Source organism: Thermobia domestica, chromosome 7 (assembly GCF_964235325.1).
Source record: "Thermobia domestica chromosome 7, izTheDome1.hap1.1, whole genome shotgun sequence".
Classification (NCBI taxonomy): Eukaryota; Metazoa; Arthropoda; class Insecta; order Zygentoma; family Lepismatidae; genus Thermobia; species Thermobia domestica.
In genome coordinates this window covers 272,540,496-272,553,823 of record NC_137460.1, presented here as the reverse complement: position 1 = coordinate 272,553,823, position 13,328 = coordinate 272,540,496, and the positions used below count along the sequence as shown (strand labels likewise).

General features: G+C 36.0%; 1 protein-coding gene across 1 annotated transcript in view; it reads left to right on the top strand.

Moving 5' to 3' along the window:
* The window catches only part of LOC145690924 (gastrin/cholecystokinin type B receptor-like), a 157,102-nt gene that overhangs the window by 82,585 nt on the left and 61,189 nt on the right, over positions 1–13,328 (top strand). Inside the window, exons 4-5 of the mRNA XM_081766370.1 lie at positions 702–840; positions 11,548–11,708. Coding sequence (XP_081622496.1) covers positions 702–840; positions 11,548–11,708 — 300 coding nt within the window. The remainder of the gene's footprint in view (positions 1–701; positions 841–11,547; positions 11,709–13,328) is intronic.

The following is a 13,328-nucleotide window of genomic DNA, read 5'->3' as shown; positions in this document are numbered from 1 at the left end:
TTACCCCCAGCCATTACCAAATTATAGTATCATACATGATCAAAATTTAATAGTTTGTTTAAAGTTCTGGTGCGGGTGGTTCAAATAATTTGAAAGTTTCACAAATTGTAGACACTATGTTTGTGTAAATATGAACATTTCTCTAAACGATCAATGCGGTTTTTTTTTTTTTTTTTTGGCGTCTTAAAAATGTCAAAAATTGGGAAGGAAAACGTTCCTGATTTTTTTTTGTTAAAATGTCGTAATATCCTTAGGTACAACATATACTTTTTAAGTCTCTGAAACGGATAGTACTCTTTTGTCACTAACTTATTTAAAGCAGGCTTTAAGGTTGAAATGTTCCAAGTAACGAAAAGAGCGACGAAGACTGAATGAATTATTTGAAAGTATTTGGTGCTTACGCTTTTGCTCGTTAAAATCAAGTCAATAAAAAAACGTTAAAATTTCAATACAGACTTTCGCTGAGGTCCTTGCACAAATGCTTCCTATGGTTAACTTTACTCATTTCTTGTGTAAAGCGGCTCCATTACACTATTCTTACTGGATTGTTAACAACAAATAAACAAAAAGGAAATTACCTAATGCATTGCTACTTCTTCATAAGTAATTTCATCTACACATGTTTTCTTGTTGTTTGTTTGTTAGTTTGTCTAATTAATTCTGCATTCCTGATCTCGTATTATTCTCTTCCTTTATTACAGGTTTCCAGCTTTCAATTCTGTTTCTCGTTCCGAGAGCTTCGCCCTTGGAACTAAATATCATGGTTGCACAAGTTTCAGAGAATCTCTTAAGAAGATTAACTCACTCAAAACTGAAGAAGAAAGTAGTACAGTCAGACAGGTAAAATAATATATTAATTTGTCACTGAATTTTCGAAACTTGTAGCAGGCGAAACTTTTACCTAGAAGATGACGAACTACGAACTCCTTCGCACACGCATTTCATAGTTAGCTCCTTGTAAGTTAATCAAGCAAACCTGGACTCGTTAGAACAACTCTTTCTTTCATTTTATACAGGTAAATCACTGAAGGTCCAGTGGTTGACAAGAACGAAGCACGAAGCGTCATTAAGGTCATCAGTCCTCATTGGTAATCAACAAAATAGATCTACAAAGAGAAGAATGAAGTATATGGAGATGATAGCACATCCTATGAGATGGTGTCCAAATGGAAACGGCTATCTAAACTGTACCAATGACCACTGCGTAGCCTCTAGATCTGTCACTGATGATGTCTCCTTGACGGAGAAAGTTGAGAAGATCATGATGGAAGATAGGAAGAGCACCATAAATATATTATATATGTAATGGATGTGAGTTATGCGTCTGCCTGGAATATCATTCACAATCAGTTACGTCATCAGAAAGTGTCAGCACGGTAGGTACCAAGAGTGCTCACACCTTCCCGGAAGAGAAATCGCGAAGACGCTGCTGGAGAAATGTTCATTGGAACTCAAGTGGAAGTAGATGATCTTTTGGCAGACTAACGTCAACACACCCAATCCAACACACCCTAGATGAAGGTTGGGTGTGTCTTTACGACTAAAAACAAAGGAAATAAACAAACAATGGAAAGAGCAAGGAGAAGGCACCCCTAAGAAGGAACTACAACATAAATCTGCAGTCAGAAAACACTTTCCGTTTTCTGGTATTGTAAAGGGTCATCATGACGGATAACCCTCTAAAGGGGCAAACTATTACTAGTACCTGTTATTCTCATCTCGTGACAAAGTTGCGAAAGGAACTCAAGAAGAAACGTCATAAAAGCTGCTGTTTGCAGACAATGCATCAGCTCATTCCACCCATGCACCCATAATGGAGGTAGTTTAATTAGGATATGAAATGTTGCCACACACAGAGCCCGATGTATGTTGATATGGCATAAAAATATATGTCAAACTTGTCCGTAATAGGGCACACACACATGTCGTAATGATACTAAACACACTGCCAACAACGTGAATAACACTGTCGCTAAACATACTGCAAGAAGATGCTAGAAATATTAATTTTAGTGGAAATAGTGCTAGATAACATTTAAAAGGTGCTAAATTTCTATTCTAACAATGATAAATGAACCAATTGTTTTGATAAAAATATCCTTAAAAATTTTTAGATCAAGCGACAAACTGTTACACTGGTAACACTGATAACAAGAGACAAACGACAACCGCCTCACGTTTCGGTGCATGTGTATAAATTTTTGACGTACACGTATATAATTTCAAACATTGCCCCAATGATCTAAACATAACATACTAATTCGTCAAAAATAATGGAAACAAGGGAGTAGATCATTTTGACATGCTATAGTTGCTCACATTTTTATGTTCATGGCGAACATATCCGTAATGTCAAAAAATCGACATATTTCCTTATGTCCACCACTAAAAGGCAATTCATTTTTACATATTAAAGTATGTTCAAATTTGAAGACATGCATTTTTCAGTCGTTTTGATTCCTTTTTGGGCTCTAATTGCACACCAATTCCTATACTCATCGGACCTAGTACCAAGCCTGTTCTCAGAACTTAAGTGTCAACTCATGGGACACCATTTTGAAAGTAAGGATGACATCAATTCTGTTTTTAAACTGTGACTTCAAAGCCAAACTACACACTTTTACAAAACGGGCTTATGAAAGATGAAGAACCACTGAGAAAAAAATATGCCGCTAAGTACGGTGACTATGAAGAGAAGGACTAATACCATCATGTCAGAGTTCTCCAGCGTCGATTCCTTCTAGGCGATTGCACAAACTTGATGGTACCTACTCGTACTACAGATAATAAGTAGTCTGCATAATTTGTGGTAGCGCTTTTCTCTACTTTGATATATCGGAAATACTGTAATTTAGTTGTACAATTAAAGACGTGACATAACGAAAGGAAAGAATTTAAAGCTCAATCAATAAGTAAGTTGCATTTCCCAGTGTGAAAATACTTCTGAACAATTAGAATTCAAAATTGAAACGAAACGTGATCTTTCCACAGGGTGTCCATAAAGTCTATTCACATTTTCTATTTACACAAACTTTATAGACAACCATACTAAGTTACTTTCTAATAAGGTTGCCTGATAACTGTAATTTAAATCACAAATGTAAACATAATATTTTAAGAGATTAGTAAATCTCAACGAGGTGACCTTGTAACTCTACACATAACGCATCAACGAAGCTATGACAGAAATTACTTCGTCAGGTGAAAATTCACTGACTTCTTAAAGTACATATGTGTGTATACGTGAGTTAAGGTTAAAGTTACAACTATCAGACAAATTTGTTAAAATGTAACTCACCCATTGCTGGTCCCAAGTTTAGATAAGGACAGAGGAGGGTTGGAGCAGAAACTAAAAATCTACTTTACAAAAATGATCGGAAGAAGCATAAGCTTCTAGGCTACTCTTTTGGGAGCATGGCCACAAAAAGAGACAGCCCCTCCATTACGATAAGAAACTGAGCTGAATTGAGTTGATTTTAGTTTAGCGTCCCTTTCAGCAGCGAGGCTATATGAGACATGGACCTACTGATTAACGTGGAATCCGAACGACATGAGCTCCCGCCGGGAAAGATAAGAAACTGTAGGCCAATTCCCTGCATACGTCAAACTTAGTTAATAGAGGACACACCAGTAGATTTCTACAATTTGTCGTTTTATGTAGACGGATATGGGTAGGCATAACACCAGTTGCTTCGGTAGTGAATGAATTTCAAAGAACCATTTCCTGTTGTTACCTTTTCCTCTCTATAGACATAAAGTTGAATCGGACATAAAGTTGAAGTTTGTTTATCACTACCATTCCAGTTCGAATAAAGGGATAAGATAGGAGATGATATACTCTTGGGACACTTAATTCATATCAGAAAACCGTATCTCGCTGTTTGTAACCGTTTCTGTTCTGGCTCTGTAAACCGATAGGCAAGAGATTGACGTAGATTTGCACGAAACCTCCTTTACTTAGACATAGGGTAGATTGGAGGTCTACTAAGAAAAGATAAAAATGAAATCTTTGAGTTTTACGTCCCACGCTTATGTCGGTTAGGCTAAAGGAGACCGTGATTATGAAAAATGAATGAAATGGTGGAAAGAAAAATGTGGTAGGAAAGGGAAGAACCTGGGAAAACCCACGCACACGGTCTTTGTCCACCCAAAGTTCACTTGGCGGGGACTGGGATCAAACTCGGGAGCCCAAGCACCAGTGGTGAACTCTCTCCCACTGAGCCACCGCGGCCCCCCTGCTAAGAAAAAATGAAGATCAGAACGAAGAGGGTGGTGGACAATAGTCTTTTTCTTGTTTATCTTAAGCATAGGTTGGTGGACAGTTTGGAAAGTTTTAAGCTTTTCTCACCCTTGGAAGAGCTATTTTATATTTTGATAAGACTTCTTCTTTGGAACTACATATAGATATTATATCCTTGGTCTTTCTTTTCCTGGTTTTCCTTGTACCTTTCCCTCTATCAACAATGTGATCCAATCGAAGTTTTCGCGTTCCTATTATCTTCATGATATGTCGTACTTCATTATCTTCTTTTAGTACATCTTCTTTCGTTTCTCTGTCGGTCCATTATATGAGCTGTATTCTGCGCCAACACCACATTTCAATGGTTACCGCTTAGATATTTAAGCTTTCCTCAATGTCCATGTCTCTTATCCAATAAAGCACCACACTCCATACCAGAGTCTTAGGCTTAGTAAACCGTTTACAAACGTCCAATGACACATTGGAGCAGTGCATTTTTTAAGAAATCGTTACTGGGTATCCAGGTACAAAAGGGGGCCTTGACACACACATAGCAAAATTCAAACACACACACAGATGTTTTAAATTGCATTTTTGGATAATGTACACTTTTGAAATAATGACATACAAAATGAGGTATTCGTCACACTTCTGCTAAACCGTTTCATTTCCGATTCAACACATCGCCACCAATACAGGAGCGGACATATGTTTTTTTTTTTTTTTTTTTTTACATTTTGGCTCAGATCCTCCTTCAGGCCGGTACTTAAACATAATACCATAATTGGATATTTTCCTTTATTTATTTATTTATTTTTATAATCATATTTTTAAATTCGACATAGACAGGACAATGCCAAAGAAACGCGACTGATAACAGATGGAGAGGATACAAAGCACACAATACAAGACACAAACTGCTTAACAAGGAAATAATACGTAAACTTGACTAAACATTTCCCTAACGAAATCGTTTTATGTATATATGCATGTATTCAATACTAAATATTATTACTAATTTATTTTTTAAAGAAACAATGTAATAAAAAATTTATCTTTATGGTTTAAATATTATCAATGGTTTAAATCATAGTATGTAAGCCTTTTTGTTAGTGGTTCCACTTCTGCTATCATTTTTACACTTTAAATATCAATTTGTTTCACATTGTTTGGTTTTTCGCCTGTTTTAAAGCGTGTTATTCCACTTGTAACTGGTTAATTTCTAGAATTATTTTCACACTTCAAATTTTACAATGTCCCATATTATTTGGTTTCTTATCTGTATTAAAGCATTTTAGGCTATTTGTTAATGATTATACTTTTTGCTATTATTTTCACACTTTAAAGCTGAAGTTGTTTCACATTGTTTGGTTCCACAAGTACTTTAAAGCCGTGTTATCCCAGTTGTTATTAGTTATACTCCTGCTATTATTTTTACATTCTGCATCTGAATGTGTTCTGCATTATTTGTTTTCTTATATGTTTAGAATATAATTGAGTAAGTTTCTCATCTAGTTACCATAGGTTTGATGGAGCCGTTAATATCACTAGCAGTCTTAACACCTGTATTACTGTCACAGCAATTGATACATGATCTACTATCATCGAATAAAGGGCAATGACCGATAACACATTGCATAGGTCTATGTGATATAAATATGTTGATTTTGAATGTAACAGATTATTCAACTCTGAAAAACAGCTTCACAAAGTCCTCCTTTTATAGATACCACTATCAGGCCTGCTCTTCCGTCTGTTCTTTTGCTTCAAGAACTCCGCTACAGCCAGCCTTGGGTTATAGTTTGCAGTACCCGTTCAATTTAGCGCATGTCTTGTTTTCTCGTCGACAAATGATGAATACTCCGAGGTTGGTTATAGTGTGAAACAATTCGTTCAACTGACTTGCTGTGAGGCGACATTGCAAGTAAGACAGCAAGAAGTTTCTGCAGCATTCCAGAGGAGACTGGTAATAGTCTTCTCAGTCTCACAGAATATTCCATTTCTGCATCAGCATTATCCACCAGTAATGGTACTTCTTTAATTCCTGGCCAGCTGTCGCATACATTTGAGGCAAAAGTCTATACTTCTTTTCCAAAAATTTCTTGTACTAATGGACGAGCAGCATTTATAATCGACTGTGCTGTAGATGCGGACAACGTAGTCTGAATGGAGTTGAGAATGCCGTCATCTTCTATGTTCAGTCGAACAGCTTCCCAGTTTCTGTTCCGACGAGTTGCATGCACATTATGATTTGTACGACACTGTAGCCTCTGTTCATCGTCCCTCACGTTGTCGCTAGCTACGCAGTCCTCCTTTCCACCGGAAAAGGGATTCTCCAACATTAAGGTCAGTTTCCTTAATGCTACATCCCTCCTGTAAGAACATCAATCAGTAGAAAATCAGACCGTTAAAGAATATTCTGCATCTTCTGCAAGATACTGGTGATGTCATGCATGAGAACTGTTAGCTTAGACTGCATGGAATTTTCGGCCCACGCGTCTAACATTCCGTTGGCAGCAGCTCGATCCTTCTTCTCCCCTTCCATGACAATTGCCTCCCAAACCATCTTGCATCGAGGAAAGTTGTGGAGTACGGCGACAATGAATGTATGCAAGTGTTCACCAAACCGTAACTTTGAAGTAGGCAAGAAAAGTATGGAAATTAGCCATTGTTTTGTGCAGCATTTTTGCTTTTATTTTCGATGTTCTGAAATACATTGTAACATTTTTCAAACTTGACAGTCAATGTCATTTCAGGAACAAAGTCCAACATGTCCTCCATTCCAAGATAAGATCTGTGAGAGTTCTGCTTCAATCTTTCTATCTATTTAGTCGGTCTATTAATTTTCTCTGTATTAGAGTAGAATGAAAGTGTTAGCATCTCGAATAGATAAATGAGTACACGAAATGAAGAAAAGAGGATTTGAAATTTCAAGAATGAAACTCTTCAATTTTATACCTACCCACAGAATACATATAGACACAAAACCAAAGTATATTGAAGTGATTTTAAACACAGTAATTCAAGTAATTTATTGTTCAAGTACTCTTCCAGTAATTTAAAGATGTATTAAGTGCACTGGGTATCCAAACTGTTGGGCCTGGGTATCCAAGTGCTGGGCCTGGGTATCCATTTGGATACAAAAAGGTAGCTTAAAAATGCCCTGCATTGGAGGATCCCAGCAAACAATAATTTCTGAAATTGCAATAAATTACCTTCTAGAGATGCTTGTGTACCTAAGACAAGAATGATCCTGTATTCTGCATTACTTAAACTTTTTTTCTGGATTAACCCGAATTGTTACGTTTACAATAGGTTAGAAATTATCGGCATTGCTTGCATCTTAAGTTTGAATTTGGATTAATCCGAAATATTTGCTCCTTATATGAATATCTTAATAGAGCGGCTTTTTGCACTCAATTGAAATGTATTGGACTCTAATTTCTAATGTGGTTCAGTAATTTAATACCACCTGAAAGTGTCTTACTCTTATAACAAATCTCAAGCCATTCTTCAGTATTATCAAGTCAAGCTTTCTTTCGAGCGGTTTATTAAATTGTATTTTTACTTTGTTTCTATTGAATAACAACAGGTAGATAAAACAATATATTATTGACTTACAAATATTAGTATTTCCGTATAGGCCCATTACATCCTTCCCTTTACTGAAGCTACTAAACGGTGTTCACATTGCAAAGATAGAAACTCGTAAATAAACAGTCTCAGATAGCTTATCAACAGAATAGAGAGAAGTAGAAAACAATTAATTAGTTTGTTGCATATTGTGTGTCACATTTGTTATCCTTCAGAGATATAATGAAGTCAACGCTCCGATTATTTTTGCATGCGGAGACACATGTCAAGCGTGTTTTGTTTCTCTCTCATTTGCAGAATTAAAAGCGAACACTAATCACGTTTTGAAGCGTATTAATCAATCGTTTTTGATATATTGCTACAAGGGCATAAGTGGATATATGTTTCCAATGAGACTTAAAATAAAAAGTAAAGTCGTAATTCGGTAATTTTATTTAAAAAAACGAAATTAAAGAGAATGAAATAGTCTTATCGGAAAATTATTCATTTTACAGCTTCCGAGTTGCTGAGTAATAAATATTGGTACTACCACTCGTGCACTGCTGTGGTCGATCACTGACAGGAACAAAAGAAAGTGATAATTTATATGGAATGTTAGGAATGTTTATTAGTCCAATTTCTGTATAGTTTTGGAGCTCCTTAATGACTCAGCGGTTAGCGTACGCGCCTTTGATATGGGAGACATGGGTTACGTTCCCGGCGCGAGCTCCTCTTGTTGAGATTCCACGTTAATCAGTACGTTCATGTCTCACATAGCCTCGCTGTGAACGGAACGTTAAACTATAAAAATCAAGAGGCCGCGATGGGTCAGTGGTAGAGTGTTCACCTCTGGTGCATGGTGTCCCTGGTTCAATCCCAGCTCGAGGTAAATGAACTATGTGGTGGACAAATACCGTGTGTGTTGGTTTTCTCGGAGTTCTTTGCTTTCATCATTTCTTTCATTTCTCATCATCACCGTCTCCTTTAGCCCACCTTACATAAGCGTGTGACGTAAAACTGAATGATTCCATTTCATTTTTGCATAAAAATCAATTTGTATTGCTTTGGGGCCGCATTAATTTTTTCGGATATCTAACACAATATCAATGAAGAGTTTAATACAAACACGTACACACAAGCAAATCTGAAGGAGGTGGCGTTCCAGCGAAATCGATGCCTATGCTTCTGCTGATTTTACGAATTATGTGTCTTTAGACTTTCAAGACCCGAATTTGATTATCTCATTGGAAACATGTATGGATTGCATTTTACATTAAGGTATAGCTGCTGAAAGAAAACAAATACAAACTTTTAATAAACCAATCTATATGTGAGCAAACTTTTCTTTTAGGTGTTCCTGTATGCAGTATAGACATCTGCTTCAGCTGACCATTTAGGATTAAAAATAAGACGGGAAGAGAAAAAATGTCATGAGATTCGATACGAGACAGAACTCTTCCTTTAGAAACAGATATGTTTTTCGACACGAAATATGACTTTTATAACATTTTCGAGACGAGCCAGCAGTGTTGAAATAAAATTAAATGCAATTTATAGTTTGACGTCCCAGTTTATACTCTGTAGCCTAAGTTGACTCATTATTAATGAAAATGAACGATTATATTGTCGGGATCCCTACCTTTCAATGTATGCATTACTTCTTCGAGTACATGTTATAACTGTAAATACGCGCTATTTTTATCAACACGATTATAAGCATACGGTGCAAGGAAGAAACAGGAAGACACAAGCTGACTTGGAGGAAACCGAACATGGACGAACCGTCCTCAAGTCACCAATAAAAGAGAACCAAACTATCAGTTAACAACGGATAGACTAACCTACCAGATCTGCATCTGAGGTCGCATTGGAGAAGGGAGTTTGCTTTGAGCACCTAACTTAAACCTTCGTCATCCGAAGCCACTTTAACTCAGTGGCGTCATTTAGGGGGGAGGAGGGGGCAATTGCCCCCCAAGAGTTTGAAGTATGCATATACTTTAATCAATTGTTTACTAAAATACTAGTACAAAACGTGAATGTCTTATGTCAGTGGTACTTTTGCCCCCCCCCCCAAGCGAAGTCTGAAATGACGCCCCTGCTTTAACTGTGCTAAGGACTTACTCGGAAACAATTTATCTTATATTTTATTAAGAAATTTTGTAAACTGTTCTATAGAGATTTACTTTTATAATAAAATTTTTGAAGGGCTAATCCATGACTATTATTGATCTACTAAAAGAACAATATTTTATTTCAATATATAAAAATAATTTGACCGGATACAAAAGACCAGAGTATCAAAACGAGAGGTCAGACGAAAATCAAAATACCATCATGGTCTCACAGAAGGAGTACAAAACTTAAGCGCTAAAAAGAAATTTTAGATTCCAATTTCAAAATTTAAAACTTTTTTTCATTAGGTGTGTCTTCCGCTACATTACTGTTAAAGGCAGATTATTTCGTAACAATAATTTGATAGCTAATATCTGTATAGAAACTTACAACTTACTGCTTTTTATAATCTTATAGTTGATATCTACATATAAATGTTAATGCGTTGCTTTAGTAACTTCGTATCTACATACAACTTATATCTTTTAGATTTAATAATTTCGCAGATAATAACTCTACATAGATTGTGATTTGTTCCTTTAATATTTCCAAGCTGATATCTACATACAAAATATAACTTCTAGATTGAATAATTTCATGGCTGATACCTCTATAAGTAAATTGTTACTTATAGTTTCAATAATTTCAAAACGAATTTCTGAATAAAAATTGTAGCATGTACCTTTAATAGTTTCATATCCAATGTAGGATAAGTTAAAATGATGGACACATTTTCAGAAGAGGGTGGCTCAGTGGTAGAGCGTTCACCTCTGGTGCTTGGGGTCCCGGGTTCGATCCCAGCCCCCGCCAAGTGGACTTTGTGGTGGACAAACGCCGTGTGCATGTGTTTTCTCGGGGTTCTCCCGTTTCCTCCCACTTTCGTCATTCCATCATTTCATTCATTCTCATCATCACCGTACTCTTTAGCCTAACCGGCATAACCGTGGGACGTAAAACTCAAAGGTGATGACAATTTCAGAAGCTTATTCTGTGAAATCTACTAAACATATGTTATTGTGAGACATGTGTTAAGAGAGATAATATCTCAAATGTTTTCTTCAAATATATGACAAGCGTTCTATGTGAACACCTCGCGTAACACGGCACACATAAAGCGGATAGTGTATCTCCTGCCAAAAATTAAGTAGAATGCTGACGTCAATATCAACAATTCATTTCATGCTCGCTGTTGACCCCTAGCGGGAGAAAGTGGAAACTAAACTTTGAAACCTAATCTTTTGAAGTGCATGTCCCACAATAACATATATCTAGTAGATTTCACAGAATAACTAGGCTGCGGTGGCTCAGTGGTAGAACGTTCACTTCTGGTGCATGGAGTCCTTGGTTCGATTCTAGCTTGTGCTAAGTCAACTTTGTGGTGGACCAACACCGTATATGTGGCATATCTCGGGTATTCCAGTTTCTTCATTCCATCATTTTCAATCATTTCTAATTATCGTCACTTCCCTTAGCCTAGCCGGCATAATCGTGGGACGTAAAATTTAAAGATCTCATTACATTTATTTTACACAATAACTTCCTGAAATTGCGTCCATCATTTTCATTCGACCTGTATATTTTGTAACGTATTGCTTTAAAAATGTCCGTAACTTCTTTGGCAGGTGATTAAAATGCTGGTGGCTGTTGTTGTTTTGTTTGTAATCTGTTGGGGACCAATGTTGATTGACAACGTACTTACTGCCTATGGGTTCATTCCGTTCCTGAAAACAGGCTCACTCAAGCATATGAAAACAGCTTTCCATCTAATGGCCTATTTCAACAGGTAGGTTACCTACTCTATTGTGTTGTTAGTGCAAGTATTTGATAAGTATTGTAATTCTAATTTATAACGTTCCACATGGTAATTTAAAAATGTAGAATTGACAGTAAAAGTGGTTCCTCAACTCTTAAATCTTTCTTAAACAACAACTTTGGAATTGATTTATTTAGTTTAATATACTCCTCTTCTTAAAAAAAAAAGAAAAAAAAAGAAAAAGAATTTAATTCTCAACATAAAGTGAAAGTTCTAGTAGGAGAAAGCTTTAAACTGTAAGGCAACAATACCTGTGACATTATTTCTCTGGTTCGAAATAGCATCTAGACCGCAACAGTTGACCGCTGTTTTGTTACAATGGTTTAGATGATTCATATGTTGCGTCCCAACTAGGGTTGTATGAGTTAGTGATGAGCAATTTGGTTCTTTTCTTTTCTTTTTTCTTTTCTTTCTTTCTTTTCTTTTCTTTTCTTTTTTTTTTTTTGGAATCGATTCCTTTCAATTCATTGCAAAAGAGGGCTCTTTATATCCAATGAATCGTTAGTTTTCAGTAAGTTTTCTGATCCGAATTCTTTTCTTTTTTTATTTAATCCCCGTAAACAAAAATTCAATTCATTCTTTTGGATAGAATCCTTTGGCTCTGACGAATTAAAAAAAATCGAGTTCTCTTAATAGTTCTCCAACATGATTCCTCCATTCAGTTAAAGTATCAAGCAATTTTTAACTGATAAATTAGTGTAACGTTGTTTTTTGTAGGACAGGGGTTATAAATAACAGTGTAAAAGAAGGAATACCATGTTGTGAGATGTGCTGAGAAATGTTAAATTTTCCTTATATTTTTGCCTCTATCTTAGGTTCAGTAGTTTGGTTCCATCAACCAAATCCACTGACTCAATCCGTCAACTATAGCGAATGAATCAATCTTTCTAGTCTTCTGAATGAATCAGTCTTTTGATTCTGCCAAAGTCAATGCAGTTCCTTTAGAAGAAAATAGTTCGTTCCATTTAAGGATTCGTCTTTTGAAAAGAATCATTCCAGAATTACCAATTTCTGTTTTCATTCTACTTTACTTAACTTCCTGTGCATAGTGATGGGCAGTGGGAATATTCCCGGTGGGAAGGAATTTAAAAATGGGAATATTCCCGGGTTTTTTCTGGGCTATAAATTCCCCGGAAGGAATTTATTTCCAGTTCTTTAATTTATCTTCCAAATTATAAGAACCATATGACTAGTTTCTTTATTTTAATATATTATGATTTACTTCTAGGTTTTAAAGAATTTTGAGGTTAAAAAATTTAAAATTATTTGACGGTACTTTATGTAACTAGTAATATGATATTTTTAAGTTCCATTTCCATTTGCACTAAAAAGTAAGGTAATTGTTTAGAATTGGGGGGCCAAAACTAGCAAAAAGTAGGATGATTTACTGAAGAAATGAGTTGATACTGATGTTCAAGTAGTCAAGAGAGTATCGAACACATTTTTTAGGGCAGTAGGGGATTTATACAAAACGGAAAGATAAGTGGAACTGATTTATGTGAGAAAAGAAAGTGAATTGTTGGTAACGAAGATAGAAAACAACGTGCCATGCGGGGCTCTAACCCGCCTTCATTCGCTAACGCTCGCTCT